This window comes from Anarhichas minor, unplaced genomic scaffold, assembly GCF_050575085.1.
Source record: "Anarhichas minor isolate MPS153535 unplaced genomic scaffold, ASM5057508v1 ptg000003l, whole genome shotgun sequence".
Taxonomy (NCBI): Eukaryota; Metazoa; Chordata; class Actinopteri; order Perciformes; family Anarhichadidae; genus Anarhichas; species Anarhichas minor.
Genome location: NW_027466449.1, coordinates 11,437,246 through 11,458,686, shown reverse-complemented (window position 1 = coordinate 11,458,686; position 21,441 = coordinate 11,437,246). Strand labels below are relative to the sequence as shown.

The window sequence follows — 21,441 nt, the reverse complement described above, 5'->3', positions numbered from 1 at the left end:
GAACCATTACGTCAGCTGGGCAGCGGTGAGTGCGTGCGAAGTCTCACGCAGTCGGCACAGTATACTCAAACTCCCATGAGCCTTCGCAATATTGATACTACATAATCCACAGCTCCATGCGTTACGCGTGCGCAAACAGACACACGATGCAGGAAATGAACTACAAACTAACGGCAGGAGGACTACACATTTTTCGGACACCTGCGCAGTAGAATCAGCGAGCCCCTTTAAATGTAGCCTACGTGCAAAGATGGCAGCTCAAGTAGACTTGCTCCGGGCCAAAGTAGAAGAAGAGAAGGTGAGGGACAGGCTTGATAGATTCATCAGAGAGAAGAAGAAAAGGGACGCGTCGCCGTCAGCTGACAAACGGGAGAAGTCTGCGAAAGAAGAGAAGAAAGTGAAGCTCCATCACCACCATCACAACCACCAGCACGGTGAGCACCGGACCTACCAGCCGCACCAGCCGCAGCAGAGTCCGAAACCACACAAGTTCAGCGCAGATAAACATGTCCCGCACATCCATCCGCAAAGCCACCACCACCACCATCCGTGCCACAACCGCGGTCTTACCAATGGCACAAAAAACCTGCAGCCGACTCTGCCGCCTCCGCCTCCTCCTCAGCCGCGGAAGGCACCAGAGCAGCTGCAGAAGAGGAAGAAGAAGAAGCAAGCGGTGCTCTCTGAGCCACCTGCGCTCTTCACGTTCACGGCTCTCAAAGTGGTCAAGGCCAAGCCCCAGGATTTCAAAGAAAAGCATCGGGATAAAGACCTGAAGCTGAAGCTGAAGAAGGAGAATACCGAGGCAAATGTGAAACACGCGGAACTCAAGAAAAAGAAGGGTGAGTTTTTTTATTTTGTGCATATATAAAATGGGTAGGGTAGGCCTATCTATTAAAAAATGGTAGGGATATATATGTGTGTGTGTGTGTGTGTCCAGGGACCAACATAAATTATTTACAACTGTTGTATTTTAAAATTATTTTAAATAATCTGAAGGTGCCATGACAATTAGTAAATACGTTTAATAACTCCTGCACAACAATGTTGCTACTGTGGGAAGCATGCTGATTCATAATGATGAAATCATGCATTGTTTAGAAAATCATCACATGTGGTGTTTCCCTTCCACTCTATGTGTACCCTGCCCCTTCTACATTTTCCTTTTATTTATGCACCTGTAGAGCCAAGGCCCCACAACGGGAATGTCAAGTCTCTGACACTGGAGGAATACCTCCTGAAGAAGAGAAGGAAGAAGAAGAAGCACCGCGAGGATGAGCACGGTGCCAAAAAGGTCCGGTTCATGCACAACAAAGCGGTTCAGACTGTGGGGATTGGGGCAGACGTCACTCTGCCCGTTCGCCCTGACCCGCCTCTGCCTGGCACCAGGAAGCATGAAAGCAGAGACACCGTGGACAACCACCAACCCTACCTCCGTGCCCTCAAGCTCGGACACGTCCCCTTCCTCTCCCACCAAGACCACTACATCCGCAGCTCCTGCCTGCAGACGGGCACCTGGTGCGGACGCTTCATGCACGAGGAAAGGCAAGCCAATGGCGGGGGATCAGTTCTGCACGCGTATGCTGATGAGATCGCTGGTCTCAGCCCGGCTGAGATGGAGTGCTTTTCACAGGAGTTTCTGGAGTTGGCCTTTGCTGAGACACCCAGAGGTGCAGCCTCGTATGCCTTGGCAGTGGTGCACAGTGCAGCCGCCTCCCTACCTGACTTCCTGGACTACTTTGCCTTCAACTTCCCCAACACGCCGGTCAAAATGGAGATACTGGGCAAGAAAGACATTGAGACCACCACTATTGCCAACTTTCACTCTCAGGTATGTGAAGAAGGGAAGAGGTGTTTGTACGAAACAACTGCACTTTTATCACAACCAAAGTCATAGATCATATCTTCTGATGAGAGTCATGGTGGTGGTGCTGTGGATCGGCTCAATCAGCCAGTGGCCTTTTTTTTAGAATTTGGTATGAATTGATATGATTTAGTCTTTAACATGTGAGAAAATAGCGAAGAAATGTCATGCTCCTTTTGTCCAGCCAGCAGTCTTAAATGACAAAAGATAAAATTTACCATTATGAATCTAAGAAAATCAGCAAATGTTCACATTTGAGAAATTGGAGCCAGAAAACCTTCTTAAAAAGCTTTTTTTTAAATGATCAGACTTTGATGGTAGACAAAACAAGAGTGAAGTAGAATAGAATGCTCGCATATAAAAAGTATAACGTATTAAACCCATTGTGGCATGGCATGGTTGTAGCCGGTTACAGTCAGACCTCATGCTGCATTGAGAGAGACCTTTTTGAAGAGGAACTCTGAACTCAAGTAATATGGATCTAAATACCTGTATAAAAGAGCTGACTGCAGTGTCTCTGGGGCATACAAATACGTTTAAGCACATGTTTAGTAGACTCAATCCAAAGGGCACCGTTGTTCGGTCTTAAAAACCTGTGCTTGTGCCAAGTGTTCCCTGTTTATACAGAGATCTAATGTAGTCGCTTTGGATGCAGGATTATATCTTCCCTCGCTGCCTGAGGAAGACGTCAGAGAGGAGAACGAGTGAGTCAGGATGTCAACATGTGTGTTGTTAGATCTGCAGCAGAAGGCACAGTGAGAGCCAATTTGTAAAAAGAAATTAACCTATAATAGTATAAAAATCACAGGCGGTGGTCTGCCGTGTATCTCCTCGACACAATCATTAGCATGTAAGGTATGCCATCAGTGTAACTGTACAGAATGACAAGGGTCTGTTAAGCTGCTGTAGCTTCGTTAAAGCCACTCCCCTGTGGCCTGAGTGCAAACTCTACCTCTAGCGTAAAGGATTATATAAGTTAAAACGTAATATTTTACTGTTTACTCTAAGCAGTGATGACAATACCAAGGAAGTGAGTGTTGTGTAGTTGTGATACATACATATATCTTTTATGTTTACTAACTGGAAAAGCGGAATGTAAAGTATATAGTATACGACACACAATGTAGTATGGATACAATTAGTGTGTAGGATCGAAGGGCACACACTGAAAGGCATAACCTGTTTCTCCTGTCCTAGGTGAGCCGGACTTACTGCTCAGGAACATACCGGTCTGGACCCATGAGGCAGATCAGCTTGGTGGGAGCTGTAGACGAGGAAGTTGGAGACTATTTCCCAGAGTTCCTTGACATGCTGGAGGAGTCGCCCTTTCTCAAGGTCCAACAGAGGAAGATTTGTTTTTATATTTTTTATAAATATTCTAAGGAGCATAGTGGGGGGTGGGGGGGGACGTTTGTACTCAGCCTTATGTACTATACCATGCTTTGGCAGTCTGAGCAACAATGGGCCTCATGCAAGAACATTTTCGTACGAGTGGTTCTTGCATGAGGCCCATTGTTTTTGCTCTGCCTGCCACCTGATTGGAGGACTTTGACTCATAGTCCGTAATCACGTAAGGTATTTAGTGTTTTATTTGTATATGGTGGCCTGTCATTTTTCATCAGTTGTGTCACCAACATACTGTTTGACTCACACAAACGTCTGTCTGTGTGTGTGCGTCACCACAGATGACCCTCCCGTGGGGAAGCCTCTCCAGTCTGAAGCTGGACTGTCGCTCTCAAAGTGACGATGGGCCCATCATGTGGGTGCGACCAGGAGAACAAATGGTGCCCACTGCCGACATGCCCAAGTCTCCGTTCAAAAGACGCAGGTACCGCTCCAGCTGCAAGGGAAATATATAAACACGGTTCCATATCCATACGATGTGAAATACAGTTGTGATTATGAGTTTAGATTGTGAAAGTATTTTTGTTCTGTCCCTATCCTCTCCCATCCTCTCATCTTTTTGTCTAGGTCCATGAATGAGATCAAAAATCTGCACTACCTGCCGAGGGCCAGTGAACCCAGAGAGGTTCTGTTTGAGGACCGGACTAAGGCCCATGCTGACCATGTAGGCCAGAGCTTTGACTGGCAGAGCACTGCTGCTGTGGGGGTTCTGAAGGCTGTGCAGTTTGGAGAATGGTGAGCGTCTTTTAAAGTCAATAAAGCTCGAGTTGGTGAGGAACTGGCATGAGTTAGCTGGAGATTTTTTTTATTTATTCTCCAAACGAAAAATCCCGCCCAGTGTCTCTTTACCAATGAAAGTAGCTCGCAGCACTAGCTGCTAAATGTTGCTAAATCTAGCGAGAAAGTAGCCAAGTTGGCAGCACTGACGTCCCTCCCAATGCCACTGTCGGGATGTCAAGAGAATTTCAAGAAATATAACAAAAAATATTTTGGAAGAATATTACCAACCCTACCTTTTCTAAATGTTTGCATTGACATCATATGTAATGAGGAAGGAGTATGCAATATGTCTGTGTGTTTTATGCTTTTTGTGCGATCTGTTACAGGAACAACCAACCTCGAATAACCAAAGACGTAGTGTGTTTCCAAGCTGGGGACTTCAATGAAGTTGTCCACAGGCTGCAGCTGGATCTGTATGAGCCCCCAGTGTCTCAGGTGAGGAACTGGTATTTTACATAAATAATCCATTAGGATCTATCTCTTTGTTTCTAAAATGTTAAGCATGAAACCACTGTATTGTTTTCATGCAGTGTGTCCAGTGGGTAGACGATGCCAAGCTCAACCAGCTGAGGAGGGAGGGCATCCGCTACGTCCGCGTCCAGCTCTGTGACGACGACATTTACTTCATCCCAAGGAATGTCATCCACCAGTTTAAGACCGTGTCTGCAGTCTGCAGCCTGGCGTGGCACATCCGCCTCAAACAGTACCATCCAGAGGGCAAGGGCAAGGAGGAGGAGAGGCGGCCCAATGATCTCAGCTCCACCTTTGGGCGATTCTCTTTTGCCTCCCCTGCCAGGCCTGACGCCACCGTAGCCCCCTGTGCACGGCCACAGGCGGACAACATTCAAGGTGGCGTGGCCAAGACTGAAGAACTAGAGTTCCAGAGGCCGGCAACACCTCCCCGGGAGCCTCAGCCAGCCCCTCCACAGCCCACCAAATCTGCTCACGTGCCCCCAACATACCGAGATCCCCACCTTTTCTCGAAAACAGTCCACCCTGGTTGTACACCTTCAAAAGGGCCCATCCAGCTCTCGTCCACACAGCAGCGTTCCCTAAATGACCCCACAATCTCTCTCTTCACACCGGGGTAAGAGTGAACCTGAAAGAAGCGTTGACTAAATCTGACACCTGCGTCAATCAGGAAGCCTTTAAATTATTCTTCACACTCTTTTCTGTATCCTTAAATGTTCATGAAATGTTCCAATATGTTTTTCAGCCAAAGGGATTCGATGGGACTGTGTAACACATTTTTAGCACTTAAACTGGAACGCTCTACTGTCTCATTCAAGCTGTGTGTATCATGTAAAGAAACTGTTATCGGTAGACTGACTATGAGTTGCCAACTCTTACTGTGCGACGTTTAATCTATGTTGAAGGCTCCGCTGTTTCTTCTTTTCAGAGAATTACTTCATCGAAGCTGGAAAGTCTGCAGCAGGTGGAGTCGTTTTTTTACATATATACGATATGATTACTCTCGACGCATGATATCGACATGACACAGTTTTATTCATTTCAGTGACAAAGTGCATCTAGACTGACCTTACCCAGAAGGTACGTGTAGTTTCGGAGATTGAGGATGTTGCCTGTGAAGCTGGGCCCTTTGCCATTTGAATCAAAAGCTCGCCACACATTTGATTTCCTGGATTGGTTACAGCCAGTAAACAAAGGAAAATCTGAATGAGTCTTTGGTTTCAAATGTCTCTTTTAAATAATTAAAAATTTGAGTTGAGAATTATAATTATCCAATTCATCTTCTAGCACTTACCACTTTTTTTTCTTTCTTTATAAATAGCGGTTTGGACAATTTCTTTATTTAAAAAAACATTTTATACAATGCCCCTTTTTCTTACTGTTGCTACTATTTAAGATATTTCATGATATGAACACAGGTGAATAACCAGTGCTGGATATTTAAGATTATTATCTAAGTATAGGAGCGCCTCTAAATGATTGCACTTAGCAATAATTGTCTGAATTGTTTCTTCAGGTGTGGAGTGTGTCATCAGAATTTGGTATGTATATATTATGTTGTTATAGCTGGGAACATGGGGATTCATTTGATTTAAATTCACTCTCACCTTTAAGTTTTGAGCTGGTTTTGTCACGCGGGTGATGAGGACCATTGTAGAGGGTTCCTGTGGTAGTAGGCGAGTGTTATTGTGGGGATTTATATTGTGAATGCCTGTTGTTGTTTTTCTTATAGGTGGAAATAATGAGTCCTGTATCAAAATGATCAAAGACTGAACTCGCCTATGGTAGTAGGCGAGTGTTATTGTGGGGATTTATATTGTGAATGCCTGTTGTTGTTTTTCTTATAGGTGGAAATAATGAGTCCTGTATCAAAATGATCAAAGACTGAACTGTCCTAAAAATAACGTTAAACATTGTCACCCAAAGTTTCTGATCAGATTCACAGTTCATCTGAACCTCCGAGTCCTTTTATCTTTAGTCTTCTATACAGGAAGTGATGTTGTGATACTGCCTGTGCTCTACCACTGGCTATGTTTTAGTGCCTTGTACTGTGTACGCTTTGCCTCAGCTAAAACTGTGAGGGTTATTTATTGATGAGTAGAATGGTAAAATGGGGATTGTCCAAGCAGCCATAGTGCATCTTGTTTAGTTTTTTTTATTTATTACAAATATTGCTCGCGTGATGCTTTTTATCTGAACGTTACCTGAGAGATACAATTACTAAATCATAGTGTCATGCCTACGAGATCCTGTTCAGTTATTGTTTTAGTTTGTCAGAAATATGTTTGTCTTACTAGCTCAATGTCGGAATAAGTTACGATACCTTTGTACCTGTTGTGGCGCTGTGTTCTAGCACCAGTGATTGATGTTGTTGATGTTTGTACTGAGGCATTTTGAATCAATGTTGTCAGTTTCCTGGGTGATCAGTTACAGACAGTAGAGAAAACACAATAAGAGTGCAGAGACTTTCTATATTTTTAATAAATAATTTTGTGTGTAACCAGTGTGTGTATAACACTGTTTAACTGTACAGGTACATCATATGCATAGTCGGTATACATCACATTCACTGTACCTTTTGACAAGTTGACAATCCTATAAAATTAATTTATAAACTAAAGATGGACGTGTTAATTATGGCAGAAAAACTAAATGACACGCATTGTACACTGAACGATGTTTAGTTTTTTTGTCTTTATAATAGAAAAAGTGATGAAGTAGATGCAAAGTCATACCGGTTTTCACATTTCATTCCAAAAGCACAAATGCACACACGTAACAAAATATGTTTTAGTAAAACAGCGTTGCTTTAAGCATTAAAACAAGAAGTGTCAAACTTCTCACTGCAGACTGCCCAAGCAAATTAATCTATCGCCTGAGTTTTTGAGTCAACATTAAAGTCATCGTTTGCTGTCCGTGTTGTTCAGTGAGCGATGCTCACAGATTACAAATCAACCTTAGTTGACATACTGTACAAAGTGCATCAGAGCTGGTAACGAGGTACTTCCTGTTCTCTGCTGCTGAGGGTGCTACTGTGCTGTGCGAGAGAAGAGAAGTGCGTTTCAGGTCCACTGCATACGAGTCCTTTAGCGGTGCAATGGATTATGTTGATCACCATTACAAGAACGGGTCCAGCTTGGATATTTAGAGATGGATGACTCTAAATATCAAACCCAGGTCTCTGGATAACTCCTGGGGCCTTTTGGCTTTCCAAAACGGTTCCCAAATCCTGTGGAAGGTGAAAGATGGTGTCACAAAAAAAATTGTATGTAACATTGTATAATGTCTTTATTGTATAATATCATATCCTACCAAATTTGAACACTGAAGATGAAGCGCCATGTGCTGGAGGTTGTGTTCCAGGTTGGCTGGGAGCCGGTGAAGGGTCAGTTTTAGCTGAGGATATAGTTTTAAAACGTGTTAATCCTACTTTTCCTATAAACATCAGTTCATTTATTGAGCTAACAGTTAAATAAACACTTACGTTTTTGTTTGTGTCTAAAAAACTTCAGACTCTGGGACAAAGGAGACAAAACCATAGATTTAATTTGCTACATCTAAAAATGTTCTTTTTAACTAGCTGCGTGCAGTTCTTGTGTTACCTTTGATCGAGACAGGCCCTTCGCGTTGCTTTTGTCTGATTTGTTTCCTGATGTCTCAGTGTTCAGAGAGGGCCTGCGGTTCACATCATGCTGCCCCACTTGCGCTAAAGAACACAGAAACAGAAAGGAAATAAAATGATTTGCTGCATTTTGAAACTGCCCCGATGGCGACCCCCCCCCCCATGCACTCACTACATAATGGATTTGTGAGAAAGACCACCTGTGTTGTCGATCCTTGAACAATTGTTTTATATGACAGAATGTTGGATACGTGTATCTAATAACAAGTAAATGTCTAATAATACGAGTGTGTGTGAGAGAGGCTGCAGTGTAGTGTTCAGCCCCTCTGTCTGAAGCAACTCACCACTTCCTGCTCCCGCCACGACCACAGGAGGTGGAGCAAGCTGCCGAACCGCGGTAAGGGGCTCTGCAGTGGAAACACAATGATAAACTGTCCCTCATACAGACACAATATTTTAGATTAATCATGAACAAGACAACAACTAACATGGCATTTTCCCAGTCAAGCTTTCATCTCTTGTTTTTGGTAAAGGATGCCTCCCGGTGGTGGAAGATAGGTTCCTCTAAATAACAACTTCAACCTTAAACAAATAAATGGATCCCACTCAGTATTATCTGTGTGCCCAAATTATAATAGAATAAACCTCCATTGTTGTCTAAAAGCTTGTAAATCATTATGATGAACATGAGCACTTTATATTGAGTCGAACCCATGCACCGTCCTGCTGCTGTTAAAGGGGAAGTGCGGCCATTTTCAAAATTCAGATTATTCCTATGGTCTAAAATAGTACAAAATGTTCGTAAACATGAACAACTCTCTCCAAAATCCCTGAACTAGAGTGCTGAAACTCAAATGGGTGATGTCATATAGTAAGTATAGTCTGGACCTGCTTCATAGACAATGCATTGGGAAAGATGTTCTTGATGACACTGAGAGCACCCAGGGGAATGTTCTGGGTATATGGGCACATTTTCTGTTTCAGAACTGAGTACACCACAATATCTTAAAGCTCATTTGGGTATACAAAAAAGAGGGGGGTGAGGAAGCCCCGGCCCCAGTTACTGCAGTTATATGCAATATTTTTCAAGCCATTTGAGATAATACAATGCCTAATTATTTGGAAAAACCTGACAGTTGCCAAGAAAAAAAAATCATCCTTTAGAGCCTATTTTGTTGTTTTTCAACTGTCGTCATCAATTTATAACCATAACACAACAAGTGTTGGAGGAAGACTACATTTTCACCCCTGCCGCAGTTCAAAAAAAGAAAATGTCTGTTACTATTTTTAAGAAAAATAACATAGGCCTACATATGTTGGGTAGGATTTTCGCGTAAACAGCATTACTAATCTTATTTTTGTTGTACTATGCTGGAGTACTACTTTTGACAAAACGTTGGGGACTGAAGCCCCAGAAGCCTCATGGCTCTGCCCCTGGATGACATCACATGTTAGAGACTTACTTCTCTGGTTTCTGGCTTTGAGAGAGAGTAGTTCATGTTCACAAATATTGATTGAACTTCTCCAGGACATGAAAATAACATGTTGGCATTCTTAATTTAGGTTGTGTTCCACCTTAATGCTGTGTTCACAGTACCGGCGACACAGCAACAGGCTACAAGTCGTTTTCCAGGTGAGGTAGAATGAGAGCACAAGAGGAAGGAGTCTTCATCCATGACATCAAATAGCTTACCTTGTCTGGAACTTTTAGCTCGAACACTCTGTGGGGGGGAAAATTAGAGCAAATATGTTAATGTCCTATAAAATGGAAACTTCTGACGTTAATTACTGAATGGAAAAGCACTGCGATTAGTAAAGGAAAATGAGTCGGTGCGTGTCACTATTTAGTGTGCTGACAAGCAACTGTAACCCCCAGTTTTTTGACTTGTATGATAGTCATTACCTTGCTCCGGCTCATAACAACGTCGAGGAATTTCTTAGGCTGAGCGGTGCCATCCCACTCAGATGAGAAGCCTACCCTCGGTAAGGGCCACGTTGAGGGCTGTGGGCAGAGTGCGGTTTTCTCGTGAACTGTTGGAAAAGAGCACGTTACTTAGACAACAAGTACTGCAGCATGAGCCTAATTGTGTCTCTCTGTTGCACGGAGGCAATGATATACACACTCTCTTCTGTGGTGAGGATGAAGGACTCGGGGGTTCTGTCAGGAAGTGGAGGAGTCAGGCTCTCCTCAGCTGCACAACCAAAGATAAAACACTTCTTATTAAATAACAAGGAATTCCTTTATTTTCTCTTTGTGTGGGTTTGTATGTTATGATGTTATAACATAGACAGTAATGTTTGCGAATTTTTCATTCAGTGTGGTGAGTTTACTTTGAGGAAGCAGCGGAGGAGTCGGTGGCTCCTGAGGTGGACAGTAGGGGTGGAGGTTTGAAGTTGTATTTGATGCAAGATCAGGATGTGTTTCTGGAACTGGAGATATCACAAGAAAATACTGTTTAAATCAAAACAAACGTGTAGTAATTTCATATTAACTGGCAGATATAATGTGAAATGTTGAATCCCTCTCAATAATTTGTCAGGTGGCTTTATTTTTAGCCAGTGCGTGCGTATACACATTTGCCCTGCGTGTAATACATATCTTACCTGTGAAGGTCATCTTTACTTTCAGACTCTACAAGAAAGAGAAGAATGTTGCTGTTACATAACTGACATTTTAAATGCTCGTAATATTTAAATATTACATTATTTATACAAGGATGATTTCAGCAACCCATCAGTTCAAGTGTAAACTTCATGGTAGTGAAAGAGGTTTGAATCTCCTTTTATTTGAGCCGCCACTTTACAATGTATGGTTTGGGTGACACATGTATCATCCACATTCTCCATTGGCCAGAGGTGTCTGTCAAACAGATGCTGACTTCATTATGCTCTCAAATAATGTGAATATGCATACCTCATCATCTCACAAACCCTCATGGCACTCACTTACGGAAAGTCACACTTTCCGGCGAAGAGACTTTATCCTTACCTTACTCCTCACCCATGGTTTCGTTTCACTCTGAGATGCAGAGGCAGCTGGCTCTGAGTCACCAGACCATTCTGAAGACATTCCTATTCTGTTCAGCTTCACTGCCGGCTTGACCTCTGACTTCAGCTTCACGGGGGCTGAAAGATAACCAAGAATAATCAATTTAACTATTACATTTTGAAGTTATAACTTATATTCAGAATGATTACTGTTGATTGTGATTTATGATATTGTGAAGTCACCTTGATCAAGTGGCAACTCAAATGATTCTGGGGTCCTCTCAGGAAGTGCGGGGGCAGGGGAGGGGGGGCTGCCTGGAAAGATATATCATCGTTTGTTTTGGATATTTTACTCCGCATTTCAACATCGAAGAGTCACTCCACGTTTAAACAAAACAATTGCATTACAAATAATGGGATCAGTCATCTTCAGAGATGAGGCACTAGAAGAAAAGCATAATTGAGTGTTCCCAAAGAACATATTTAGGAGTTTCAGATATTTTCTCACTTCCCAGCTCCCTGACAGCCTCAGCAGCAGCATTGGGTGGAATGATGAGCGTTAACCTTTCACAGGGATCTGGGTGCTCTGGAAAACAAAAACCGTAACATGTTATATATCCCATCCTCTAAAGTCCAGGATATATGCACAGAGTATAAGCTTCAAAGAAACTAATGATTTATATTCCAGATTTTGTTTTTAATCTACACTGAGAACACCAACCTGCATCCACAGCTATTACATAGGAATCAGGGGTTCGTTGAGGTAGGGGAGGAGGTACCTCCTCATCTCTACGAACTTCAACAGTACCTGCAAAATGCACATCAGTTAATGCAAATATCTACAACATTGAATTCCGCTACCCTGTTGTCTCTGTAGTTCGGACTAGCTTGCACAAATATGACCATTTACCTGAGGCAGGAGAGTTAAGCTCCAGAGTCTGGTCATTCAGACACAGGGAGGGCGTGCTAAAGATGAGGCTATCTCTCCATTGTTTGGCGTCTTTAGTCAAGTCCATTGGTGCTTCCTCTGATGAAGGGGAGCTCATTGGTGTGTCAAAGTAAGGGTCTTCCACCATCAGACAAATGGCTGCTGCCACAGCCGGTGAAGGTGGAGGGTTCAGTGATGGTATGTCATCGCTTTCCTTTATCCTCTCCTCATCTGCAGGGGCTCTCTGGCTGGTATGCGCCTGTATTACGGGGATCTTAGGTCTCTCCTGCGGGTCCTGGATGGTCGGGGCCTCAGGATGCGTTCGGAGTAGGTGCCATTGTTCCTGATCCCTCGGCAAGTCCTTGGCTCTCAAGGCAATGTGGTTTTCTGAAGCGGAAGGCAAGGGAGTGTGGTACTGTTGCAAAACATCCCTCTCCTCATCAAGAAGGTGCTGGAATTGTGGCCGCAAATCCAACTCCTCACTCAGGTCAGAGAGCTCGCTTTCAGTGTCAGTCGTGATGGAAGATGGGACCGTTGTCACCTGGCCAGTTTGAACAGATGAGTGAGTCACAGCAGCAGCAACAGCTTTTGATAAATAAAGACAATTTGCATGCGCATGCATTCATGCTTGGCAATACATGTAGTATTATGGAGTATGCAATATTATGCAGAGGTCTTACACTTCACAAACAAATCACAAACTACTTGTGTTTAGCTTCAAGTAAAGCAGTAGTCTTATTGACACAACCTTCATAGTTTATTTGTCTGCAAATGACTGACTTTCCTATCTGATCACGTGACTGCATTCTGCATCAGTGCTACTGAAACCACAAGAGAGCCTGCCACAGCTGCTGTTTCTGCCTTGCTGATTGGGATGGTTGTGCTTGTCGATTGGCGGTGGTGGAGCCAGTATTATATATTTCCATTGTATTTTTATGTCTGGCTCATTCACAAGGGAGTGTTGTTGATCGCTCACCTTATTTCTGCAGGTCTGTGCCTCCAAGGACTGCAGATATCTCTCAAACAGCAACTTGATGGTTCTGTACACCAGCTCATATTGCTCCTGAGGTTAAACAACAAAAACCTGCTCTGTTAGGTGACACAGCCCCGGGGCATGACGCACAAAACACAAATCATCAAAAGATCTTTGATAGGAGGAAGCAACTGACGTAAAGAATTTACTGAAGTCTGGTTCTGCCAGTTGGAAGATTTGTAACAAGTGATGCTTTGTTTAAAAAAAACAAAGAAAAAAAAAAACTACCTTGGTTTGAACCACTGAGGGCCTCTGGGTTCTCATATCTTGAACCAAGTCATAGATATTGAAATCTGGAGTGATCATCTAAAAACAAGCACACAAACAGCACAATCCAGCTTGAATCTTTACTGTTAAATTAATCTTACTTTAGATGGATAATGTGCAAAATGTATTGAGGAACTGCAGGTATTTCTCACCTGTTTCTTCAGGAGGTTCCAGGTATAATCAATGACACACAGGACACCTGTCCTACCACAGCCAGCACTACAAAAAGAGCAGCAAAGAGTCACATTTTAACCACTCAGCTCAGGACCCTCAAATTGGTAAGTCAAACATTTGTGATATTACGTTCTTTTTTCTGTGGCTGTTGAGGAACAAATTCACGTTTTGCACTTTTGACAGCTGTCTAGTAATGATCACTCAGAAGTGGGGTGATTTCCTGGTATGTAGGTTGCATCAGCCACTTACTCAACATTCCATTTCTGACACATCATCCTCAAAAGGTGTGGGCACTTTTTCAGATCGCATTTACAGTATTTATATCAATAACTAGTCAAAATATACAGCAAAATTTGCTAATTAGTCATCACAAAGAAAACAAAAAAAATGTACTTTAATATACTTTAAAATAACTTATATTTATGTATAAAATTCCAAGTAACTGACTAATTTGAATGTTTAAAATGTGGACATCCAACTCACTGTATATTTGCGCCCACCCAAAACATATCTAATAGCATAAAACATATCTAATAGCTCTGTTTTGCACTGATTCAGAGAACGGACTATTTCTCATAAGGCCTCACACTGCAGCTGTTTAACCAAGCACAGAACACACACATGCAGATGCTTGTGTGGATTGATACAAGTCACAAGACTGTGTAAGTTTCAGTAAAAAGGTGGATGTGGGTTTTAAATCAGCCGAAGTGTAAGGGCTGGAAAAACTGAGGGGAAATGCACACATACACACATACACTTTAAAACCTAGTGGGCCGTTGGCTAACCGCCTACACACAATTCCTGTTTCAAAGAAAAGGGAGGAGGGGCCTAACCTCTAAGGCCTAAAGTAGGGGACATACACATTCTGCCCACAGGAAATACGTTCCCATAGTAACTACTCTATGATAACTAAATGTGTGATCACTGTTTGCCTGCAATAAAACAAGCCCTGTCCATCATAATATCATAACAACTATTCCAATTTTCAAAAAGTCTTAAAATGTTTTTGTTTTGTTTTTCTTTATGAAATTGATATAAGTTGTTCAATATTGATTTAATGCTGTTTTGGTCCATAAAATGAAAAGGTTGCCTCTCCATACGTCTTAAGAGTGTAGAGGCAGACACAGTCGACTGAGTGTTGAGGTGCTGAATCATTCAGAGCCGTGAAGGAGACAGGGAGCCTGTCAAAGATGCCGTGACATCAGTTCACTGATTACTTGTGAAGCCCAGTTAAAAGAGCATCTGCAATAGTAAAGATTAGAGAAGACCAACGCATGAATCTCTTTGCATCAGATATGGTCTACTTACTAAATTCTAAGGTTGAAAAATGTGGTCTTACTGACAGAGAATGCTTTCTTAAATTTAAGTCATAATGACACTAATGATACCAAGCTTTTTGCATCCAACCATTGAGACCGTTGTGTTTTTTCCGCATAGCTATGTTGTTTAATTAACTTGGCCTAGTGGGAGCATGAACAGTGTGCAGCCCAGTGGAACACCATACAGAATGTATAGAAAGTATTTGAAGCATGTTTACCAAAAGCTGAAAAACTTAAATCAGTGTAGAACCTGTCGAGGACCTTTCCAGAAATTCCAACTAGATGCTTTCATTATTGCGGATTGCACGATTGATATTTGTTGTGGATTTTATCATAACTAAAATAGCTATTTATTTGTTTATCAACTGCAAACAGACCCCAACAGGCCTAAAAATATTCATAATTAGATGGATCAAGATAGTTTGTCTTAAGGAGATTAAGTAGAATTGAATTCCATAGAGAAGCCTGACCTGCAGTGGATGCAAAAGGGGACATCGTCATGGGCTTGATAGGATCGCATCTCGTGCAACATGTCCAGAATGGGAGGGATGGAGTCTGGTACACCGTGATCTGGCCAGTTGAAATAGTGCAGCTGTTTCAGAGTTCGGCTACACTGCAAAAAATAAAGGCATTGCCGACATTGTAGACCAAAATGTAAGCTTCTTTACAAAGCACAAAACATGTTTACGTGTTTTTTTTGCAACTGTGTCATTGTGAAAGCTGAACATTTACATAAATGATTTTAGCAAACGTTAGTAGATCCTTCTTCAAAGATGGCAAATATGACTACATGGGTCATTTCAACAACTTCCGCTTGTCTTTGCAGCTAATAACAAATTAATCTGCTAATCTCTTGCTTGTCTCAGGAGAATTACCGTTATTCTTACAGTCAGGGTACAGTACAAACACTACTTACGTTGCGATAAGTCACCCTCAACATCCTTGTCATATAATCTCCTTTGTTTTCCTCAGAATCCTGTAATAAGTCAGCAATGCATCTTCAAGGTCAATATTTATTCTTGCTGTTTAAAAAAGGGTGCATCAATTTTTGTATTTTTATTAATAATAGCATTATCAATTGTTGTACGACACATGTTGTATGAAGATAGTGTGAGATTACAATGGCAACATGTTGTGGAACACTTCGACAGAAACCCGTCAAAGTAGGAAGTGTGACTACGAGAATAAAAACAATACTCACACAGTAAACTGTGAAAGGCTCACAGACAAATGGCTGCTCTTGTTTCTGTGGCCAGTAGCGCTCACACTTTTTCTACAAAAAGAGTACAGAAAGCACAGTGTTTTTCACATTTTACCTTTCACACAGTTTGAAACTGTTTTAAAAACACAACAGACATGGCTTTGTATGCGTGTACAATTATATTCCTTGCTTAAAGTTTAGTTCATGTGTTTGTTCATGTATCTTTACAATCCTGCAATCATATTCCTTTGGGTTAGAATTAGTTCACGTATCGTCACAGTCGCACATTCATAAAGCTATGAATAGTCACGCTTTTCATGTACTTCACGCTCATAAAATCATGTAAGTTCAAGAAGAGGTCTTGTAACAGTGTCGCCCACGCTGTGTCCCAAAGGAACAAGATGTCCTTTGTGCATACGCTGCTAGGTCAGCATGACCGGGGGAGCTACTGTAAACTTTGGAGCACATACGAATGTGTAGTTGAGGTCAGGAGTTTAGCAGAGTCATTAGAATGCAGATGGTTGAATGGTACGAAGCCTGGGACGGATCAAAGCTTAATTTAAACGTCGCACATGTACCCAGAATTGTCAATGTAAAGATGTAGGCCGTTATACCGTCTCCATAACAAGCTTCTGGCGGAAGAAGAGCGGGGGACATTAGGTCCACCGCCGGTGTACATCCAAATAGTGGCTTCAGGTCACCACCACTAAGCTAAAAGCGGACTCGTGTTCAGCGTGATGATGTTCAATAGTTCCATTTAGCTTAGACTAGTTTCTCATACTGGGAGGTTTCCTCCCACCCTGAACGTGAGGTCACAGCAAAACGGCTGGTGTATGAATATGGTGAATGACCTCGCATTCTGGTTTTCAAAACCACAGCGAGCTGAAGGTAAACTGACTCACAGTGCTGATGGTTTACAAGCAAATGGAACACAGTCTTTTGAGGAAAAGTGGAATGTGGATAAAAAATGGTGTTACCTTTCCCATCTCAAATTCTCGACAGGCCATTATCACAACCTATAGCCAAGGAATTCAAAGGGTCAGTTTATGTAACCAAGCACCTAGTTTTGAGAGCAACATTATGTGTTAGAAAAGACCTTATTGTGTCCACAGACGACAGGTGGGTCATACCGTGACGTTGTACTCCCAAAGCATCCTCAAGAAGTCCAGTACTGTGTGAGACAGAGGACCCTGAGTAGCAATGTAGGCACTAGAGCCTGACACTCCCTGCAGACAAAACACAACTTATAGTCAAGAGATGATAGTAACATTTGCTTAAACCATATTAGTTACATAAATGTACAAATGCAATTTATAGGAATATTGTAAGGACACTGTTAATTTACCTTGATGAAACTGGCGTTGATGTATTCGCTGTCATTTTTAACAGTGGTGAGAGTGAGCTTTACTCTGGTGTGGTCAACTAAAAGGAGATGAATATGTAGTTACAAGATCAACGGCGCACAACGAAGGAGTATTTGACAGTGCTGTACTTCACAACCTTATGGCAAAAAAGAATATAGAGAATTAGAAAAGAATATGTTTAATATTTTTACGTTTTTCTGGATGGACATATTCCACATCGTCCAATGGTTATAGATATGAGAAAAAACACTATTTTTTATAAAATAAATTAGATATGATGTCAACATAATTAGTCACATTAACCTAGAAAGACAAGATCATTATTTATTACATTTTAGCTAATCAATATCACCTTGGATAATTCCAGGTTATCATACACATATAGATTAATTTAGGACATAATTTGCATACCATGCCATATCATAGTTTTTATATATTTGCATCTAAATGTCACTTAATACCGTAAGCCATATGACTCTTTGATCCATCTACACACATTTTCAGCATTAATGTGCCAGATGTGTAAATATATGGAGGTCAAATGACTTTTGGACCTACATATATTTAGAGTCCTAGTCATATCTTGTCTGAACTGCCCTGATGCAGATTATGCAGAGGTATAAATAGCAAACCGCTATGTTCATAAATCTGCCTTGAGCAAAGCTTACAGGGAACGATGTCTTTGTATCGGTTCTTCTTGTTGTTCTCTTGCTTTTCTGCTGTCTTGGTCGGGTAGGTCTTGTCAATGCGGTACTTAATCGACTGTTTTTTCAACCTCTGAAAAACAGGAAAGATAGAATCCTACATTCAATTACAGCATTTTAGTCATAATGCACAATGTCAGAGAGCTTTTTGGTAACCCTTTCTATGACGCCCATGCCGATAATACATTGTTAACATACTTATAATTGCGTTTTAATCTGCTTAGCAGTGTATAATTATTGTCATACATATACATGCAGCTTTATAACAATAGTTATAATACATTATAAAGCATGTATAATGACTTATAAAGTCAAGTATCATAATACTTTATACTTCAAGGATCATAGTGTATTATAATTCCCATAATTGTAATACATAATAATCATCTTTTAATGCATTGCAATGTGATTATAAGTTACTCTAATTTGTTGTTGGGTGCTCTAAGTGAAGTAATGACATTCCTGATGTATAGGTTGACAATACATTATAACCTGGTTATAAGTCGCTATAAGTGTCCATCATTCAGCTGTTAATCATCAAAACGTTTTGTCAAATTAGAGTACTGAATTTATTTTATGACCTGTAAGACAATTTTACAACATTTAGTGTAATGTTCTTGAAAAGATTGAATGATATTTTCACTTAACTTAATGCAAACAATGACCGCTTATAGTGACTTATAATCCCATTGTAACGTATTATAACACTGATTATAATGCATCCATGCAAAAACAATGTCAGTCAATGACCTATTACGGTACTTGACCTTATAAGTAATTATGAAATGCTTTATAATGTGTTATGCCTATTATAAGTCATTATAAATATTGACTTACTTTTAACTATAATTACACAGTGCTATAAGCAGATTATAACACATTAGAAGTTGGTTTATAATGCATTATAGACATGGGCATCATAGAAAGTACTACTGTCTTTTTTTCTCACTGTATATCACACAAAGTAACATGCTTTTCACCCCACGCAATTCTACTCTGCTGATAAATCAAGTTGCGTTAAGAATGTGGCTCTGGTGGGTAAAATACTAACTTTATGAAGCTCGATTTTCTCTCTAGCTGAGACTATGTATTAGATTGCCTTGCATTATAAAAATGTTCCCAGTATTATGTACCTAATAACCTGTTGTATTTTTAGAGTGCATCTTGTTTGATGTCTGTTCTATTTCACACTATCATGATTTTGGATTCCACAGAGATATAGTAATAAGCTGTACTGCTCATTGACTAAACATAACGGGTGCAAATGGGAGAAAACTGCTTCTCTAATGAAATATAATGTAACATGTAACATGCGTTGGCTTATGTTGAGGGATTATATGACCGGATAAAGTCAAGTATACAGTAAACACAACTAAATTATGTTTACCCAACTTTTGATTAGCGAAAACAAAGTTTCAAAATAATCAATGCTGTTATATGAGTGACAGCATATCCGGGCAAATTAATGAATTAATGTTTTACATTGAACAATATATATATATATATATATATATATATATATATATAGTATATTGTTTTTTGTCGTATTGGTGGTTGTGTGCCTTACGATGCTTAACTTAGGAACCATCTTACTGCTCTGACACAAATCTATGATAGTTGTGGTGCATTTGTATAATTAAAATAAGTCGTGGCATTTTTTGCAGTATTTTCATAGTAGTTCAGTCTTACAGGAGAGTCAAGAAAAAGAGGGGCCAAATAGCAGGCATGTTACACGTGACCAAACGCACAATGGTCAGTTTTTTGTGATTCAACCCCGGATGACCAGAATCTGTGACTCACTTTACTAGAAACTGACATGATGGTTTACGAACTGAGAGGATTTCCATCCAGAATCTACTGTGCGAAAGGTCTGATTCTCAAATTAAAGTCACGGCTCGTCCAGGCTTACAGGATTTGTTGAGACACTGGTCTTTTTGTTTAGAGGCCAATTCTACCAGTTCCAAACAGTCTGCTAAAGGCCTTGCAGACCATCTGTGCTGCTAACACTACAGAGTGCTTTTTGTTCTTAAAGGAAGATTTGCAATAGAACCCTTCCTTCAGAGTGGTCGGGCTGGGATCAGCATGTGAAGCACCAGGGGGCTGTCCTCAGGCACTGGCATGTCACTCATCACCATGGCAGCAGCCCTCTGATGATGTCATCCTTCCACTTCTGAGGAAGAGTTTTTTTTTGTGCATATATGTATGTGCTTCTGTGTGAATGTTCACGCATTGTTATATGTAAGACTGAAACGTGATACATGAATAAATGATTCGACTAATTGAATCTTTGTTCGCTGTTTAATGTTATAATGTATTTGCTTATGGGTCCTTCTTGTCCATGCGCCTTCAATGACAAGCGTCAGTGCAAAGAGGAAGCACAAATGTGGCGTGATAATAGCAGCGCGTTACTTCCCTGAACAAGACGCTTTTGTGAATTTCTGGAACTCTGTAAAACTATGAACTTTCCCTCTCGTTCTACTTACTTTCAGTTCATTCAGTATCTCTAAACATCGCTATTATTACATGGCTTCTGGTGATGTGATAACGAGAGCGACGAATTGAATAAGTCTACTATATGGAGGCTTCATCTATACTTTTCACAACAGTGGGCTACCTCAACCAAAGAAACCAAACCGTTGACTCACCGTAAACTCCCCAGCAATGCCATTAGGCGCCTGCTCGTCCACAGCCTCCTGTCTCTCCAGCTGGACCAGGAAGTCCCTCAGTATCCAGGCCTGCTGCTCCATGGCTGGTTGCACACTCCCTGGGATAGGGCACCTTTCACAGGCATGTCAGGACACAAAGGTCCTCGTCCAGGGGTCATGGATTAGGGTCGCCAAGGCTTGGGTTCAGGGCTGTGGCGCTTCTGTTGCTGCTGTACAGAGCACTTCTCTATTGCAACTGTCACTTCAAGGAACTACAGTGAGGGAACGTGTGAACTGTCTTTGAGGAAGCAAGAGTAAACTAACAGGTTCTGTGGTCAGATTAAAAATATTGCCGCGCCCCCTGGGTGTCTCTCACTGGGTCCTAAAGTCACCCGGGTGTTTCATTGCATGACAGCAGGACTAGAAGAGGAAACACACACACACACAAACACAGTGGGCCATAGATTTTTGCATATGAACAATCACAAACAACTGTTACTACCCAATGTGAGAGTGCAATGCAGGCAGTCTAGCCTGTTGGACAACATTCCAGAAGCACAAGAGGGGTGGAGGAGGGATGTGGGTAGGGATGGAGGCAGAGGGAGTGGTTAAGAGAAAGTCTGCATGAGGATCCAGAAAATCCTGATGTTCTGAGCCAGGGAATTAGCAGCAACGCACTT

At 41.4% G+C, this 21,441-nt stretch overlaps 2 protein-coding genes across 6 annotated transcripts; one reads left to right on the top strand and one right to left on the bottom strand.

The window, feature by feature from the left end:
• The first annotated feature begins 208 nt into the window (after positions 1 to 208).
• Positions 209 to 7,016, top strand: rsbn1 (round spermatid basic protein 1). 4 transcript variants are annotated; one of them, XM_076097724.1, is made up of 10 exons: positions 210 to 839; positions 1,182 to 1,828; positions 3,059 to 3,196; positions 3,547 to 3,689; positions 3,833 to 4,000; positions 4,372 to 4,480; positions 4,576 to 5,132; positions 5,445 to 5,480; positions 5,562 to 5,596; positions 6,033 to 7,016. In XM_076097724.1, the coding sequence occupies exons 1-9, from the start codon at positions 251 to 253 to the stop codon at positions 5,581 to 5,583; spliced, it is 2,409 nt and encodes an 802-aa protein (XP_075953839.1). In that variant the 5' UTR covers positions 210 to 250; the 3' UTR covers positions 5,584 to 5,596; positions 6,033 to 7,016. The 4 variants fall into 4 exon arrangements, 3 of the variants coding, with proteins under 3 accessions (XP_075953849.1, XP_075953839.1, XP_075953829.1); XR_012956009.1 differs by having other exon boundaries at positions 5,445 to 5,596; XM_076097714.1 differs by having other exon boundaries at positions 5,562 to 7,016.
• Positions 6,980 to 21,070, bottom strand: ptpn22 (protein tyrosine phosphatase non-receptor type 22). Of its 2 annotated transcripts, XM_076097690.1 has the most exons (26): positions 20,762 to 21,070; positions 18,081 to 18,189; positions 17,394 to 17,470; positions 17,179 to 17,274; positions 17,026 to 17,064; positions 16,049 to 16,120; positions 15,764 to 15,823; positions 15,318 to 15,460; positions 13,507 to 13,573; positions 13,316 to 13,393; positions 13,031 to 13,117; positions 12,037 to 12,595; positions 11,848 to 11,934; positions 11,635 to 11,712; positions 11,370 to 11,441; positions 11,128 to 11,264; positions 10,743 to 10,770; positions 10,470 to 10,568; positions 10,262 to 10,330; positions 10,042 to 10,169; positions 9,832 to 9,859; positions 8,483 to 8,545; positions 8,119 to 8,222; positions 8,001 to 8,031; positions 7,829 to 7,912; positions 6,980 to 7,745 (listed from the first exon to the last, which is right to left on the bottom strand). In XM_076097690.1, the coding sequence occupies exons 1-26, from the start codon at positions 20,861 to 20,863 to the stop codon at positions 7,684 to 7,686; spliced, it is 2,559 nt and encodes an 852-aa protein (XP_075953805.1). In that variant the 5' UTR covers positions 20,864 to 21,070; the 3' UTR covers positions 6,980 to 7,683. The 2 variants fall into 2 exon arrangements, with proteins under 2 accessions (XP_075953805.1, XP_075953814.1); XM_076097699.1 differs by lacking the exons at positions 17,394 to 17,470; positions 18,081 to 18,189; positions 20,762 to 21,070 and having other exon boundaries at positions 17,145 to 17,225.
• Positions 21,071 to 21,441: the final 371 nt, after the last annotated feature.

What these genes read in the sequence shown, in the direction of transcription:
- ptpn22 (XM_076097690.1), bottom strand. Translation starts at nt 20,863, where the DNA reads ATGGAGCAGCAGGCCTGGATACTGAGGGACTTCCTGGTCCAGCTGGAG. An exon ending in TTGTTATGAGCCGGAGCAAG is followed by an intron (nt 9,860 to 10,041) that starts GTAATGACTATC and finishes TCCCCCCCACAG; the next exon opens with AGTGTTCGAGCTAAAAGTTC. An exon ending in AGCTAAAAGTTCCAGACAAG is followed by an intron (nt 8,546 to 9,831) that starts GTAAGCTATTTG and finishes TTTCCACTGCAG; the next exon opens with AGCCCCTTACCGCGGTTCGG.
- rsbn1 (XM_076097734.1), top strand. Translation starts at nt 251, where the DNA reads ATGGCAGCTCAAGTAGACTTGCTCCGGGCCAAAGTAGAAGAAGAGAAG. An exon ending in GGAACTCAAGAAAAAGAAGG is followed by an intron (nt 840 to 1,181) that starts GTGAGTTTTTTT and finishes ATGCACCTGTAG; the next exon opens with AGCCAAGGCCCCACAACGGG. An exon ending in TCTCCGTTCAAAAGACGCAG is followed by an intron (nt 3,690 to 3,832) that starts GTACCGCTCCAG and finishes CTTTTTGTCTAG; the next exon opens with GTCCATGAATGAGATCAAAA.